At 46.0% G+C, this 17,165-nt stretch overlaps 1 protein-coding gene across 1 annotated transcript in view; it reads left to right on the top strand.

Annotated features, from left to right (window-relative positions):
* LOC121573861 (unconventional myosin-Vb-like) overlaps positions 1 to 17,165 on the top strand; it is an 89,111-nt gene that overhangs the window by 27,697 nt on the left and 44,249 nt on the right. The window contains 11 exon segments of the mRNA XM_045222639.1: positions 4,922 to 5,032; positions 5,680 to 5,851; positions 6,631 to 6,775; positions 7,359 to 7,515; positions 9,538 to 9,681; positions 10,374 to 10,455; positions 10,794 to 10,823; positions 10,826 to 10,897; positions 11,073 to 11,182; positions 16,308 to 16,456; positions 16,458 to 16,571. Coding sequence (XP_045078574.1) covers positions 4,922 to 5,032; positions 5,680 to 5,851; positions 6,631 to 6,775; positions 7,359 to 7,515; positions 9,538 to 9,681; positions 10,374 to 10,455; positions 10,794 to 10,823; positions 10,826 to 10,897; positions 11,073 to 11,182; positions 16,308 to 16,456; positions 16,458 to 16,571 — 1,286 coding nt within the window.

The following is a 17,165-nucleotide window of genomic DNA, read 5'->3' as shown; positions in this document are numbered from 1 at the left end:
ATTATTAGAAAATGGAAGAAGTTCAAGATGACGGTCAATCATCCTCAGTCTGGGGCTCCATGCAAGATCTCACCTCATGGGGCATCAATGATCATGAGGAAGGTGAGGGATCAGCCCAGAACTACACGGCAGGACCTGGTCAATGACCTGAAGAGAGCTGGGACCACAGTCTCAAAGAAAAACATTAGTAACACACTACGCCGTCATGGATTAAAATCCTGCAGCGCACGCAAGGTCCCCCTGCTCAAGCCAGCGCATGTCCAGGCCCGTCTGAAGTTTGCCAATGACCATCTGGATGATCCAGAGGAGGAATGGGAGAAGGTAATGTGGTCTGATGAGACAAAAATATAGCTTTTTGGTCTAAACTCCACTCGCCGTGTTTGGATGAGTACAACCCCAAGAACACCATCCCAACCGTGAAGCATGGAGGTGGAAACATCATTCTTTGGGGATGCTTTTCTGCAAAGGGGACAGGACGACTGCACCATATTGAGGGGAGGATGGATGGGGCCATGTATCGCGAGATCTTGGCCAATAACCTCCTTCCCTCAGTAAGAGCATTGAAGATGAGTCGTGGCTGGGTCTTCCAGCATGACAACGAACCGAAACACACAGCCAGGGCAACTAAGGAGTGGCTCCGTAAGAAGCATCTCAAGGTCCTGGAGTGGCCTAGCCAGTCTCCAGACCTGAACCCAATAGAAAATCTTTGGAGGGAGCTGAAAGTCCGTATTGCCCAGCGACAGCCCCGAAACCTGAAGGATCTGGAGAAGGTCTGTATGGAGGAGTGGGCCAAAATCCCTGCTGCAGTGTGTGCAAACCTGGTCAAGACCTACAGGAAACGTATAATCTCTGTAATTGCAGACAAAGGTTTCTGTACCAAATATTAAGTTCTGCTTTTCTGATGTATCAGATACTTATGTCATGCAATAAAATGCAAATTAATTACTTAAAAATCATACAGTGTGATTTTCTGGATTTTTGTTTTAGATTGCGTCTCTCACAGTTGAAGTGTACCTATGATAAAAATTACAGACCTCTACATGCTTTGTAAGTAGGAAAACCTGCAAAATCGGCAGTGTATCAAATACTTGTTCTCCCCACTGTATATCTCTAGCTACTTTGCTCTTTTTTAAAGAAATAACTTAATGGCGATCTAGCTTTTTATTCAACCGTATCAGAGCAGGACTTAGGCTACTGCATAGTCATTCAATTTTGCAAATAAGTCATGCTGCCATTTGAAACCCAACCTATCGAAATGGCACAGCACAGTTACCCTTTCCCGTTCCAAATCCTTTATTTTCTTGATCAATTAGTGTAATAGCCTCTCATATGAAGAAACAGTGTATGAAAAGAGTAGGCTAGTAAGAATTCCTCTTGCAGTATATGCCTACAGTGGTGGCAAAAAAAGCTTGCAATCAGGAGAAAAAAAGAAAGCACCTTTGTGACCTGTCATCGATCTCTATAAAAGTCAAGGTGTGTGAATCTGTTTTTATGTCCCAACACACAGCTAAATGGTTGCTGTCTCTATTGGGCTATTATTGGGCTACTATCTATGTAGCCTAATTGCTTAGTAATAAAAAGGTATTGATCAAGTCACATAAGCTAAAATATTTCCTACTACTGGATGCTGCAAAATAGTACTCACAGTAGAATAAGATATTCCCTAGGGTTGTGTGAGAAGGTTTCAGACTTTCAAACAAACCTTCACGTATGCCTAGAGTCAAAACCCATGTGACCCTTGCTGACACGCAGGTAATATTAGTGATGGCAATGTCAATTGCAGCACTATACAAGGTTATTTTATATCGCTACATCTCCACCCCAGTTATCTTCCCGCCCACCACCTCCTTATTAAAGCGGATTAAAAAGCGCTGTTGTCAGCTCGCCTGCCGTGATACGCTGTGACTCTGTGTTGCCTGGGGGGAAGACAGCCAGCACTCAAAGTTTAATCTGTCAGCCTCCCAGTCAGAGCATGGCTAACATCAGTAGGTGTCTTATCTATAATGCATTCCTACAGGGGAGTCGGTCCACCATTTGGTTAGGGGGTGTGACACCTATGCTTACTGCTGTTTAAACATGAATGGGCCCTCTGTGACTGAGTCTAAATGCCAGGTTTAACCTCATGGGGAGAGTGTCCTCTGACTCCTCACTGTGTTGATATCAGGCTGAGAGATATTCTAGTGTGAAGAGCACAGACACATGATGACACCAATCTGAGATAAATGGGCCCTCCAGTAACAGTAAACACAGACAACTTGTTAAGAAGTTTCCTATGAAGTTGTGAAGGTCGTACAGAGAGTTTGTTCTCCATTTTGAGACACGCAGAGCTCAGCTGTTGAAAATCCACTTGACTTGCACACAGAGTACACAGCTCCATAGGGCTGATAACACTGTATAAACTGTAACCCCCTGACAAACTGCTTTTATTCAGTCTACTGCTGAAATGTGAACCATAGCCTACACATTATTCCATCCTCTCACCTTTTCAAATGAACTTAATGCCAGTGTTGCCCAATGGAGGGAAGATGGTGAGTCAGAGCATTCATTAACATTTTGGATGTAGTTATTTTTCCCACCCTTCCCCCTCTCTCCCTCTGTAGTGTTTTCTCTGGGGTGATGTAAAGGAGATGGGATGTTGCTGATTAGCCTAAATCCTGTGCTGAGTCAGCTGCTTTATAACTCGCAGCCCTCTGCCCTTCTCTTCCGTCAGCACCTCCTGCTTTGTTTTGGCTCTCTTCCTCTGCTAGCAGCAAATTGACATGAATCAACCTGCTATCTGATGTACTTATGTATGTACACATCAATCTTTCTTGGTGGTCAGTCACCAACAGTGAACCCTATGTAGTTTAGCTGTCTGAGGTTGGCCTACTCTACTCTACTGTGTTTCTATGGTCTGTAGTTTTAGTCTGGCCTGTCTCGTAGATTTCAGAGAAAAGATAGTCATGTTTTTGATGAGCTGATACATCTCAACATTAAGTTTCCTTTATAGCTTTGTATATCTCTTTTGTCTGCTATTTCACCCACTTACTCCCTATTACCTTGTAGCAGTGCATTGTAAGGCTGCTTCGTATCTGTGGAGGAATGGGAGGTCTGGAGGACTGTGTTCGGATAATTTGTTGAGCAGACCATGGCTTCAAGGACACAGAAAAATAAACTGTTTTTCCTTTGTTCTGTGGTGCAGTCTTTTGCATCTCCGGTATAGGCCTAAGCGTCAGTGAAGTGAAACCTATGTGCTGAGAGTGGAAGTGCAATAGTCAATTAATTGAATAAAGTGAATAAAACTCCTGCAATTAACTCCATAAAATAGTATGCTTTCTCAATGTTCTGCAGGGATTTTTTGTAAACAAAAAATATTGTTCTGATCGTGAATGAAATTGATAATGCCTCATTTCATGTGATTTTACAAATGTTCTGAAACGAATAGTTGTATTTTCAGAATGCAATTAGCAGCAGAGTGGAAGCCTAATGGTGTGTATAATTAATCTGTTTCTTTCTTGTAAGCATTTTCCCATCCTGGAGTCTGATACCTTGTGGGAATCTGTGGTAGAGAAGAATAATCTATGACAATTTAGCATAGACCCTAGTTATCATCATCATGCATTCTATAGTTTAGGCATTTAGCTAGCAAAGCATAGCTAGCTAGTTGTTGTGTTATCCAGCTAACAATAATAGTGCTTGTGTTGACACAGCTATCTCGTTAACTAACGTTAACATCCTGGGTGTGTCTCACGTAATACCCTTGGGGTATGGATACCCTGAGAACAAGGTTCAGGGAAGATAAGACCATCGACCCCAGCTAACGTTACTGTAGTTAGCTAGCTAGCGATTAGCGACCATAGCATATTTTCCAGCTTTAGGTAGCTAGCTAGTTAGTCAAGGTTAGGAAACTAGCTAGTTAGCTTGCAAGCTAATCCCCAAAAAACTACAGATTGCATGGAAAGTCTATTCTGTAGATGGTAACTAGCTAACTAGCCTAGTTGGTACCCCCAACAAAAATGCCAGCTAGCGTTTACTAGGCTAGCTAACTACCTATGCTAAATCGTCCAGCAGAATTCATGTATCCAATAAAGAAAAACAAATTGCATGGAAAACATACTTTCTCTCTCCTGTATTGACTTTTTTGACCTACAACACTTTCTTTCGCGGCAATCTTTCATGTCTGGATTTTGCACACTGACTTTGACCTTGTTCTTTGCACACTGTTACATGATGTCAGAGTGGTAGCCTAATGGTGTATATAATTCATCACAGGGAGTTATCACTCCCACCATCCTGATAATGGGTAGAAAAATGAAAGCTTTATCTACAACAGCAGGCCAAACTTCTCTCATAGTAATGTGTTATATTAATTCCATAAAGTTACTAATTGATTTTTAAAAAATTGTTAGAAAGTTGGAATTAATCATTTTAGTAGATGGAATAAATTGCTGACTGTCTCTTCAGGATAGGACTTGGGATCCCATTATAGTGAATGTCATTAACGCTAAAATAATCTTGAAGTAAATTTGGATGTGATCCTAAGTTTTGTAATCAAAAAGGTAGGCCTAAATTAGAATTACGAAAAGTAAACATGTGCCCTGGGAAATTATCTGTCAGCATTTTCACCTCAATATAGGCATATCTGGGATATCTCAAGGCGGGATGTAACCTCAACACTGCCACTGTGCCACATCAACCTATTGATGCTGCATTTCTTAATTTAAGCTTTTGTTGAAACAATTACTACTTGTGCTGTCACATCATTTGAGTATTCAGCAATTTACAGTCTCTTTTCTTCAATTGACAATAAGTTACACAACATCATCAATGAACTTGGGCAAGTGGGGGAGGAATGTTATCTAAATGTGCAAACAATAATCAGAGCAATTGATGAGTTGAATGAGTTGAATTAAATCTATTTGTATGTGTTCTTGTGTTCCAGTACACTCGGGTGTGGATCCCAGACCCAGAGGATGTGTGGAAAGCTGCAGAGATCATCAAAGACTACACAGAGGGAGAGCCCATACTGCACCTCAAACTTGAAGATGAATCGGTAATATACCACCCACTGGATCAGGCCACAGTTATTAGATCCATATTATTTTTTGGAGAATATAGCCCTTGCCTAAAGACTCAATATGCTTTGGTCTATTTTGCTGTGCTGTTGTACATTTAGCATTTTACATCATGCTGTATTGAAGCAGTTAATGTGTGTGGGCGCCCATGCACATTCATAAACTTTGGTGCCATAAATCATTAATCATGTTTTTGAAGGGAAAACTGCAAGCTCTGAGAGTAAAATATACAGCTATTAAATTACAATGCACTATGCCAAGAGTAGTTTGAATATTTCAGCATATGATGAGATTATCATATCACCTTATGTAGCAGCAGTATATTGCTGTACATACCTACTCACCCTATTTAATACTCCCTGCAGGGTGGGATTGTCAGGTATGATTCATACACACCTAGATGCCATCATATCAATATCCTTTAACATATAAAAATGCTTATTTCTCTTCTCAATAAGCTGTGTGGATTGTAATATTTGTACTATTCTTATGGACGGTGCTGCAATATGATTTAAACTGATAAAGGGAAAAGGGTCTTACCCTTAAAACAGGTACACATGTGCAAACACTTGGCTTTAATTATTTTTTTGTGACATTTTTGCTTGAACAACTTCTCCTGTTCCAGCCGTTGGAATACCGCATTGGACCCAAAGACAACGCTCTTCCCTTCCTCCGGAACCCTGATATCCTGGTGGGGGAGAATGACCTCACAGCCCTCAGCTACCTGCACGAGCCTGCTGTCCTGCACAACCTCAAAGTGCGCTTTACCGAGTCCAATCACATCTACACATACTGTGGTGAGTCTCTATAACACATCTCTAAACAGGCTACATATGATGGGGTGAATCTATCCAAGTTTATATCTCTTCAAATCTTATCTTGCCATCTATTGCTCTGGTTTATACAGTGCCAACTAACATCAATTAGATTTGTCCAATGTGGCTTGTGTTGCTTCTCTTCCAAAAGCCCTTGGCCTGACCTTTTGCTACAAAGTCCTCCATGTTTACTAGTGTAGCTGGTCTATTATACACCATGTAGGGTTGAGGCTTTTATTGACCTTACTGGTTGTCTTGTCCCAACTTTTACAAACCTGTCCTCCCAATCCCCAATCAGCTAGGGTTCCATTGACTAAAGCAACCAATGATTGCGCTGTAGCCATGTGTGGAATTCATCCTAAACAAAGCAGACAAAAGGACATTAGTATTCACTGGCCATAGATATCACCAGCATGTTTTATTAGGGAGATCTTTCCCCATAATATCAATGTGTTTTTAATTACAATAGTATGTTGTACTGTACGTACAGTATGATAGGATTAACTAAATAAGAAGAATAGTTTGTCTGTTGTCACAGGACAAACATAGATTTGTCTTTTTGCTTTATCCCAACCCCCAAAGACACGCAAATACACACACACACATGGATATATGAGATATATTACTAAATATAGGTTTAAGTTACTACCGGTTACAGTATCACTGTGAGTTATAGTGATTTTAGAGAGTTGATCATTTTAGTTGACTGGCTATACTATTCTCTCTCTTCTCCCTTCCCTCACTCCATCCCTCCTCCATAGGCATTGTGCTGGTGGCCATCAACCCCTACGAGCAGCTGCAGATCTATGGAGAGGAGGTCATCAATGCCTACAGTGGGCAGAACATGGGAGACATGGACCCACACATCTTTGCTGTGGCAGAGGAGGCATACAAGCAGATGGCCAGGTACTGTATGAGCCTCTGGGTACAGCTAAATGGTTATAACACAGGATTGGGATACTGTTACTGTATCAGACCTGGTACAGTTGCCAATTTCATAAGCAAATTATATGTATTAGTCTGCTTTGGGAAGCTATTGAGTTGTTACTGTGTGGCACATAGCTGCATATCAAGCACTTGATTAGACTCCTAATTCAGTTTGATATGTAATTTGATCGTGTTGGTGTGGGACTGAGGGCCTAAATAAGCAGTTGAGACAGAGAGAGTGTCTTCAATGGAAGGTGTGGGTGGATAATAACAGTGCTCAGGTCCACATTAACTGTCACCCTCCTCAATGCTGTTTTCTCTGACAAGCAAAATACAATACCATGTCCACATTAAGCTGTAATCACTGCCTACGTAAATGCCCACTGCTGTATTGTCCTGGCAACTCCAGTCATGCAGAGTCGATTAGCATTGTTGGAGTGATCCATTGTATTACTGTAGCGTTATTGCAATATCTGATATGGTCCGATGGTCAGTTACCTTTTTAACTGTAAATAGCTTACAAAATGTCTCCAATGTCTTTCTCTCTCCCTTCTTCCTGTAGAGATGAGAGGAACCAATCCATCATAGTAAGTGGGGAGTCGGGGGCAGGGAAGACCGTCTCTGCTAAGTACGCCATGCGGTTCTTCGCCACTGTGGGAGGGTCGGCCAACGACACCAATGTGGAGGAGAAGGTGCTGGCCTCCAGCCCCATCATGGAGGTGAGGATGGACTGATCATCCCATACTGTAGACCAGCCCAGGCCAGCAATATGGCATACTAGTAAGGGAAATCGATGGCAAACGCAAAGTAGTCTAAATAATATATAAAGTTAGGTTGTCATGATCTCCCGAGTGGCGCAGCGGTCTAAGGCACTACAGACCCAGGTCACTACAGACCCGGGTTCGATCCTGGGCTGTGTCACAGCCGGCCGCGACCGGGAGACCCATGAGGAGCTGCACAATTGGCCCAGCGTCGTCTGGGTTAGGGGAGGGTTTGGCCGGCCGGGATGTCCTTGTCCCATCATGCTTTCGCGACTCCTTGTGGCCGGCCGGGCGCATGCGCGCTGACTTCGGTCGCCAGCTGTACAGCGTTTCCTCCGACACATTGGTGCAGCTGGCTTCCGGGTTAGGCGAGCAGTGTGTCAAGAAGCAGTGCGGCTTGGCAGGGTCGTGTTTCGGAGGGCATGGCTCTCGACCTTCGCCTCTCCCAAGGCCGTACGGGAGTTGCAGGATGGCACAACACTGTAACTACCAATTGGATACCATAAATAAAAAATACACAAATGTTAGGTTGTCACTAGTTACCACAGCCACAAAGTCATAAACCCCGCCTATTTCTACAATTTATCTTCTTAAAATGTATTTTTAAACTTAACTCTAACCCTAACCACACTGCTAACCTTATGCCTAACCCTAACCTTAAATGAAGACCAAAAAACTAATTTTTGTTTTCATGCATTTTTAGGATAATATTGCCAATGTTTGAAAACCGTCACTTTGTATGAGTTCATTTCACATTACTTTTGGGTTGTAATTCTATTATAATGCTCACATGAATGTCATGCTGAATATATGTTAATATCATTGTCACAAAAAAATTACTCAAATTTAGTTGCTAGTAGAATAACGTTACAATGCCAATATCATGTGTAAAACAGTTTTTTATGTTGTTTTGGAACTAAACGTCCCTTACACTGCACTGCTTTGTAGCACATTTTGCTTAGTTGTTTCGGTGGGCTGGCCCTAACCTGCTCTCTAAGCGAATTATTTCCATAGTTCGCTTCTGCAGACAGTTTTGTCAACAAGCTGCGGGCGTGGAGGTGTGATGTTTCTTTAGAAGAAGCCTTGCTGTCGGCATTTGCTGTCTCTCCTCTCGCTGGCTTATCGAAAGGGGTTCGTGCTGGGTCATCTGCAAGCGCAAGTAGCCTGGCTAGCTACGGCTCCCCTGAGAAGATTCAGAAAAATGACTTGACAGACTCGGTCCTCTCAATTCGTATATAACGTGAGACACATTTGATAGAAGTACCGAAAGTTTAAAAAAAAAGTATAGTACCGAACCGTTTTTCATGTTCTAGTATCGAAAAAGTAGCGAAGTTTCGGTATAGCATGCAACACTATTAGGTGGGTTCTTGTCAAAATGTAATCGTGTTAACTTTCTCGGCACACAAAAAGTATAATGAACTCCACATCTTCAGCTGTAACTTTGTGGAGAGTTCAGGCTACACCAAACTATCATTTTGAAAACTGTAAGTGAAGAAGCAAGCACAGCAGGAGTCCATTACCCTCTCTCGCATTCTGAATCAGCAGAAACCTTTTTAAACAGCAAAGTCCCTCAGCCTGTGTGGAACGACAAGACCAGGAAAGGCTGCTAGCTAGAAAGATCTCAGTCTGTCCTTCAGGAAGTTCAGGAGAAGGGCAGTCAGACATCTCTGAGTCCATTACCAGCCTCACGTCAGCTAGATCAGTCAGGGTGAAGAAACCGAAACAGGACAGATCTGTATGCAAGGACAGTATGGCTCAAGCCCCATCTTGGCAGGTGTCACAGCTCAGAATTAGGAGCATTACGACTGTCAAGGTATATTACAAGCAGTAAGAAGACTAAAGGTTTTTTGTGTGGTATGAATTACAATATGAGAGGATAGAAATATATATTTTACAGTGGTTATGATTTTCTTTTGATCTCTTTTAAAGATTTTATTTTGAAACTCTCACACTTCTTCTGCCCCCTGCTTCTCTTTACAGGCTATTGGAAATGCGAAAACCACTCGCAATGACAACAGCAGTCGTTTTGGGAAGTACATCCAGATTGGTTTTGACAGGAGTTATCACATCATTGGAGCCAACATGCGCACGTATCTGCTGGAGAAGTCAAGGGTAGTCTTTCAGGTACGTGTAACTCCATGCTGTTCAGTCTGGGAAGAAATTGATTAAGCCCTAACTTGACATATTTATTCCAGACAATCAAATATCATAATGAATTTATCTAAGTACTTTAAAGAAATTAATAGGCCTACAAGATTAAATTGCAGCGTGGGGGAACTCCTGATCTTACAAAACTACCCAAGTATTTCATTCACTCAAAATATATGATTGATAAACAGTTAGAGGCAGTGCAGGCAAAAATGTGACTTTCCTGTGTATTATATATATTTCCACACTATGAGGTTGAAATAATAGTGTGAAAATTATGATAATGCCCTTTTATTGTAAGAGCTGTTGGAAAAGACTGAAATGTCAGCTTGTTTTGCAAGGTTGCTGTTTTGGACTCCCTGGTGACATCACCAGGCAGTATAAGTTAATAGACCAATAACAAAGAGATTTTGCCCTCCTCTCTGCCAATAACAGCTAGTTTTTAGGTTATATGTCCCTCCCATTAGGCTCCTCCAATTAGGACCCTCACTCAGACTACTCCCAGACAGTCCTAGCAAAATTCTTGCTTGAGAAATTGCTTTTTGACCATTTAATTGAAAACAATCACAGTAAGGTACTTAATTGTTACCCAGAAATGATTATATATTGAGGTAAAATGGCTGTATTGGTCCTTTAAGTGATTTCTGTAGTATATTTCTGCGTTTTAGGCTGAGGATGAGAGGAATTACCACATCTTCTACCAGCTGTGTGCCTCGGCTAGCTTGCCAGAGTTCGAAGACCTAGCCTTGAGTAAGTGTCACAGATGAATAGCCCTCCTGTAGCTCAGTTGGTAGAGCATGGCACTTGCAACACCAAGGTTGTGGGTTCGATTCCCACGGGGGGCCAGTATGAAAAATGTATGCACTCACTAACTGTAAGTCGCTCTGGATAAGAGTGTCTGCTAAATGACTAAAATGTAATGAAGTCTATATTCAACTATGTTTCGTAAGCAATTAATTCTCTTTATGTCATGTTTACTAGAGGCAATGATTTCTCAAACCTATCATGCCTGTCAGGGCCTCCTAATAAGAACACTGATCTTATACATTAATTTCTATCGCTACTTACCCCCTGCTTTCATCCTGAAGCCAGTGCAGAGGATTTCATCTTCACATCACAGAGAACATCTTCATTGAGGGAGTTAATGATGCTGAGGACTTTTGCGAAGGCAGAGAAGCCTTTGCGTTACTGGGTAAGTGTCTGACTGCATGGGTACATTCTAAGCTAGTAACACATCTACATTAGAACAGCGTAAAGACTGACTGGGATTTTGTTCTAATCACACAAAAGAGAAATAGAAACATGTTATTTTTCAATCTCCCGATGGAACAACTGTTAACATGCACCTTACTCTGGTTATTTGGCAGGTGTTAACGACAGCAATCAAAGCAGCATCTTCAGAATCATAGCTTCCATCCTGCATCTGGGAAACGTGGAGATCTGCTCTGAGAGAGACGGAGACTCCTGCCACATATTAGTATGTCACTATCCAGTCTTATCCATCTTAATTCTGTTTGAGTTTCTAGTTCCACATCACAGCCCCAAACCATGTGTCAGGGTGACGTGTATGCGGTGAGCGAAGTCAAGCGCAGGACACCGAGCTACTGGCAGACGAACTTTACTAGCACAGTAATATAAATACAAACAAACCTCCAAACAGGGAGGAAACAAAATACGCATACACCCGAGACTGCCGACCTCACGGAAAACAATCACACACAATAACCAATGAGAGACAGGGGGTTATAAAGGGAATACAATATAACATAATGGGAAACAAGTGAAAACAATCAGGAAAACTAGACAACCACCGAAACATAGATCGGTGGCAGCTAGTACTCCGGGGACGACGAACGCCGAAGCCTGCCCGAGCAAGGAGGAGGGGCAGCCTCGGCTGATTCCGTGACAGTACCCCCCCTTGAGCCGCGCGCCGACCCCGGCCATGGGGACGGCCAGGAGGACGCGGAGCAGGGAGATTCGGATGACTCCAGTTGAAGTCCCTCAACATGGAGGGATCTAGGATGTCCCTCCTAGGGACCCAGCACCGTTCCTCCGGACCGGCCCTCCCACTCCACGAGATACTGCAGGCCCCCATCCGACTCTCGAATCCAAGATGGAACGGACTGAGTACGCCGGAGCCCCCTCGATGTCCAACGGGGCGGAGGAGCCTCTCGTATCTCACTCTCCTGGAGTGGACCAGCCACCACCGGCCTGAGGAGAGACACATGGAACGAGGGGTTAATGCGGTAATTAATGGGCAGTTGTAACCTATAGCATACCTCGTTCAATCTCCTCAGGACTTTAAATGGCCCCACAAACCGCCGACCCAGCTTCCGGCAGGGCAGGCGAAGGGGCAGGTTTCGGAGTCGAGCCAGACCCGATCTCCCGGTGCATACACCGGAGCCTCACTGCGGTGGCGATCGGCGCTCGCCTTTTGCCGCCTGATAGCCCGCTGCAGATGGACATGCGCAGCGTTCCAGGTTTCTTCCGAGCGCCGAAACCACTCGTCCACCGCAGGGGCTTCGATCTGGCTCTGATGCCAAGGTGCCAGGACCGGCTGATAACCTAGCACACACTGGAAAGGCGTAAGGTTAGTGGAGGAGTGGCGGAGTGAGTTTTGGGCTATCTCTGCCCAGGGAATATATCCTGACCACTCCTCCTGCCGGACCTGGCAATAGGACCTCAGAAACCTACCCACATCCTGGTTCACTCTCTCCACCTGCCCGTTACTCTCGGGGGTGAAAGCCTGAGGCAAGGCTAATCGAGACCCCCAGACGTTCCATAAACGCCACTCCAGACCCTAGAGGTGAACTGGGGACCCCGATCAGACACTATATCCTCAGGCACCCCGTAGTGCCGGAAAAAGCGTGTGTGAACAGGGTGTCAGCAGTTTGTAGGGCAGTAGGGAGACCTGGCATAGGAATGAGATGCCAGGCCTTGAGAACGATCCACACACCAAGATCGTCGTGTTCCCCTGGGAGGGGGAAGGTCTGTGACAAAATCCACCGATAGGTGAGACCACGGCCGTTGTGGAACGGGTAGGGATTGTAACTTCCCTCTGGGCAGGTGTCTAGGCGCCTTACACTGGGCGCACACCGAGCAGGAGGAAACATAAACCCTCACGTCCTTAGCTAAAGTGGGCCACCAGTACTTCCCACTAAGGCAGTGCACTGTCCGACCAATACCAGGATGACCAGAGGAGGGTGACATGTGAGCCCAATATATCAGTCGATCGCGAACCTCGAGCGACACATGCCTCCGACCCTCTGGACACTGTGGGGAGTAGTATCGTGCATGAACGCCCGCTCGTGTCCGCATCAACCTCCCACACCACCGGTGCCACCAGACAAGACTCCGGGAGTATGGGAGTGGGCTCAATGGACCTCTCCTCTGTGTCATATAGTCGGGACAGGCGTCTGCCTTAGCGTTCTGTGACCCTGGTCTATAGGTGAGCTTAAATACAAATCGGGAGAGAAACATAGACCACCTTGCCTGGCGAGGGTTCAGCCTCCTCGCTGCCCGGATGTACTCCAGGTTACGATGGTCAGTCAGAATGAGAAAAGGGTGTTTAGCCCCCCTCAAGCCAATGCCTCCACACCTTCAGGGCTTGAACCACAGCCAACAGCTCCCTGTCCCCCACGTCATAATTGCACTCCGACGGACTGAGCTTCTTAGAATAGAAAGCACAGGGCAGAGTTTTGTGTGGCGTACCCGAGCGCTGAGACAGCACAGCGCCGATCCCAGCCTCGGACACATCCACCTCAACTTGGGCGCAAGAGGATCCGGATGTGCCAGCACCGGGCGAGTAAACAGGTCCTTCAGATGTCTAAACGCCCTGTCCGCCTCAGCCGACCACTGCAGACGCACCGGACCCCCCTTTAGCAGGGAGGTAATGGGAGCTGCTACCTGTCCAAAGCCCCGGATAAACCTCCGGTAGTAATTGGCAAAACCCAAGAACCGCTGCACTTCCTTCACCGTGGTGGGAGTCTGCCAAATACGCACGGCAGAAACGCGGTCAATCACCATCTCCACCCCTGACGCGTACAACCGATGTCCCAGGAAGGAGATGGACTCCTGGAAGAACAGACATTTCTCCGCCTTCGCATACAGGTCATGCTCTAACAGTCTACCAAGCACTCGACGCACCAGGGACACATGCTCGGCTCGTGTAGCGGAGTATATTAGAATGTCATCAATATACACCACTACACCCTGTCCATGCAAGTCCCGGAAAATCTCATCCACAAATGATTGGAAGACTGAAGGAGCATTCATTAAACCGTATGGCATGACAGAGGTACTCATAGTGACCGAGGTGGTACTGAATGCTGTCTTCCACTCATCTCCCTCCCTAATGCGCACCAGGTTGTACGGCGCTCCTGAGATCCAATTTTGTGAAGAATCGCGCCCCGTGCTAATGACTCCGTCATACTAGCAATCAGAGGGGAGAGGATAGCTGTATTTGATTGTGATCTGATTGAGACCACGGTAATCAATACACGGGCGTAAACCCCATCCTTCTTCTTCACAAAAGAAACTCGAGGACGCAGGGGAAGTGGACGGCCGTATGTATCCCTATCTCAGAGATTCGGTGACGTATGTCTCCATAGCCACCGTCTCCTCCTGAGACAGAGGATACACATGACTATGCGTTAGCGCAGCGCTTACTTGGAGGTCTATCGCACAATCCCCCTGTCGATGAGGTGGTAATTGAGTCGCCTTCTTTTACAGAAGGCGAGTGCAAATCGGCATACTCAGGTGGAATGTGCATGGTGGGAAACTTGGTTCGGGCTTTCCACCGTCGTTGCTCGGAAACACCTACACACCTTGAAACACTGATCAGACCATCCCTTGAGAGCCCTCTGTTGCCATGAAATGTTGGGGTCATGAGATGTTAACCAGGGAAGCCCCAACTCCCACCGGAAACGCAGGAGAATCAATAAAATACAAACTTAGTATCTCCTCATGGCCCTCCTGCGTTTTCATCCTGAGCGGCGCTGTGACTTCCCTAATCAATCCTGACCCCCAAGGGGCGGCTATCTAGGGCATGGATGGGAAGGGCATCAACAGGTACAATAGGAATCCCTAACTTATAGGTGAATTGGCGATCGATAAAATTCCCAGCTGCGCCTGAATCTACTAGCGCCTTATGCTGGGAGTGAGGAGAAACCTCGGGAAACACAACTTTAATACACATATGCACAACAGAGAGAGCTCTGGGTGAGTTGGGTGCCTACTCACCTGGAATGACTCATCAGTGCGCTGCTTACCGCCTCGATTCCTAGGAGGCCCTCCCCAGCACCGACCAGCCTTGTGTCCTCTGCGGCCACAGTTGGCGCAGGGGCGGCCTCCCTCTGGTCTCTCTCCTGGTCCCTAGCACAGCACCTCCGAGCTCCATAGGGTCGGCTCGGAAGTGCTGGGGGATGGAATGACGGCCCTGAATCCGGACGTCCGCGGGTAGCCAACAGGGTATCCAGACGAATGGACATGTCCACCAGTTGGTCGAAGCTGAGGTTGGTGTCCCTGCAGGCCAATTCCCGACGACGTCCTCCCTCAGGCTACATCTATAGTGGTCGATGAGGCCCTCTCATTCCATCCCGTTGGCAGCCAGCGTCCGGAAGTCCAGCGCGAACTCCTGTGCGCTCCTCCTCCCCTGTCTAAAGTGGAATAGACAGCTCACCCGCCGCTTTACCCTCGGGTGGATGATCGAATACTGTCCTGAAGCGGCGGGTGAACTCCGCATAGTTGACAGTAGCGGCGTCTATTCCCCCCACTCGGCATTGCCCACTCCAGCGCCTTGCCGGACAGACAGGAGATGAGGCGGACACGCTCGTATCCCGAGGCACCGGGTGGATGGTTGCTAGGTAGAGTTCAACCTGGAGCAGGAAACCCTGACACCCGGCCGCTGTACCATCATAAGCCCTCGGGAGCGAGAGCCGAATCCCACTGGACCCCGGAGGTGAAGCGATGGGCATCGCCGATGGTGGTGGTATCGTTGGAGAAGGCGTAGGCAGACCCTCTCTTTCCCATCGCCCAATAGTGCTCACCAACCGTTCCATGGCGGTGCCGAGAGCCTGGATCATGGCAGCTTGGTGTTCGACGCGTTCCTCCATTGAGCCAGCTGGCACTGCGCTCCTGCTGACTCCATGAATGGTGTGTGATTCTGTCAGGGTGACGTGTATGCGGTGAGCGAAAGTCAGCGCAGGACACCGAGCTACTGGCAGACGAACTTTACTAGCACAGTAATATAAATACAAACAAACCTCCAAACAGGGAGGAAACAAAATACGCCATACACCGAGACTGCCGACCTCACGGAAAACAATCCCACACAATAACCAATGAGAGACAGAGGGGTTATGAAAGGGAATACAATATAACATAATGGGAAACAGGTGAAAACAATCAGGACAAACTAGACAACCACCGAAACATAGATCGGTGGCAGCTAGTACTCCGGGGACGACGAACGCCGAAGCCTGCCCGAGCAAGGAGGAGAGGCAGCCTCGGCTGATTCCGTGACACCATGTATCTTCTCTATACCTCATACCTAATTTGTTTATTACATTTGTGTGTGTGTGTGTGTGTGTGTGTGTTTTTAGAAGAACGACCCTCACTTGACACATTTTTGCCAGTTGCTGGGGGTGGAGCTGGAGCAGATGGAGCACTGGCTATGTCACAGGAAGCTGGTTACCACGTCAGAGACCTATGTCAAGAACATGTCCCGCAAACAGGCGGCTAACGACGTGACGCTACGCCAAACACATCTATGCGCACATGTTTGACTGGATTGTGGAGTATGTGAACAAGTCCCTGCACACCTCCTCCAAACAACACTCTTTCATTGGTGTTCTGGACATCTACGGGTAAGACTGTCCACCTGTGCTCCCCAAAACCTCTAAAAACAAAGCTCAACAGTGGGTTGGTTTGAATTGTGAGAGAAACTTTTTTTGTTGTTATTTTTTATTTTTTTGGGGTCATTTAGCAGACGCTCTTATCCAGAGCGACTTACAGGAGCAATTAGGGTTAAGTGCCTTGCTCAAGGGCACATCGACAGATTTTTCACCTAGTTGGCTCAGGGATTAGAACCAGCGACCTTTCGGTTACTGGCACAACGCTCTTAACCACTAAGCTACCTGCCGCCCCACTAACTTGACTGTGTGGTGAGAACCGATTTTCTAGCCAGCACCAGAAGTCTTCTTTAAGGAGTGAAATCTCAGCCATGGTGAATGTTAAAATAATCCCAGGCTTGTAGTTAATTAACACACTGTGACAGCAGGCACACAGAACAACATCCCAATCCCACATTCTTAATTTTGCCTTGCAGTTCTGTCACACCATGTTATTTGTACCAGGGTACGAAGAAGCTTGATATTTGATGAGTAGATTTCATAACTACTCAGTGTGTGTGTGCCCTCGAGTCTGCAGATGTGCCTCTGTGTCGACGCGAATGTGTGTGT

Source organism: Coregonus clupeaformis, chromosome 9, assembly GCF_020615455.1.
Source record: "Coregonus clupeaformis isolate EN_2021a chromosome 9, ASM2061545v1, whole genome shotgun sequence".
NCBI lineage: Eukaryota > Metazoa > Chordata > Actinopteri > Salmoniformes > Salmonidae > Coregonus > Coregonus clupeaformis.
This window is presented reverse-complemented; position numbering and strand designations above follow the sequence as displayed.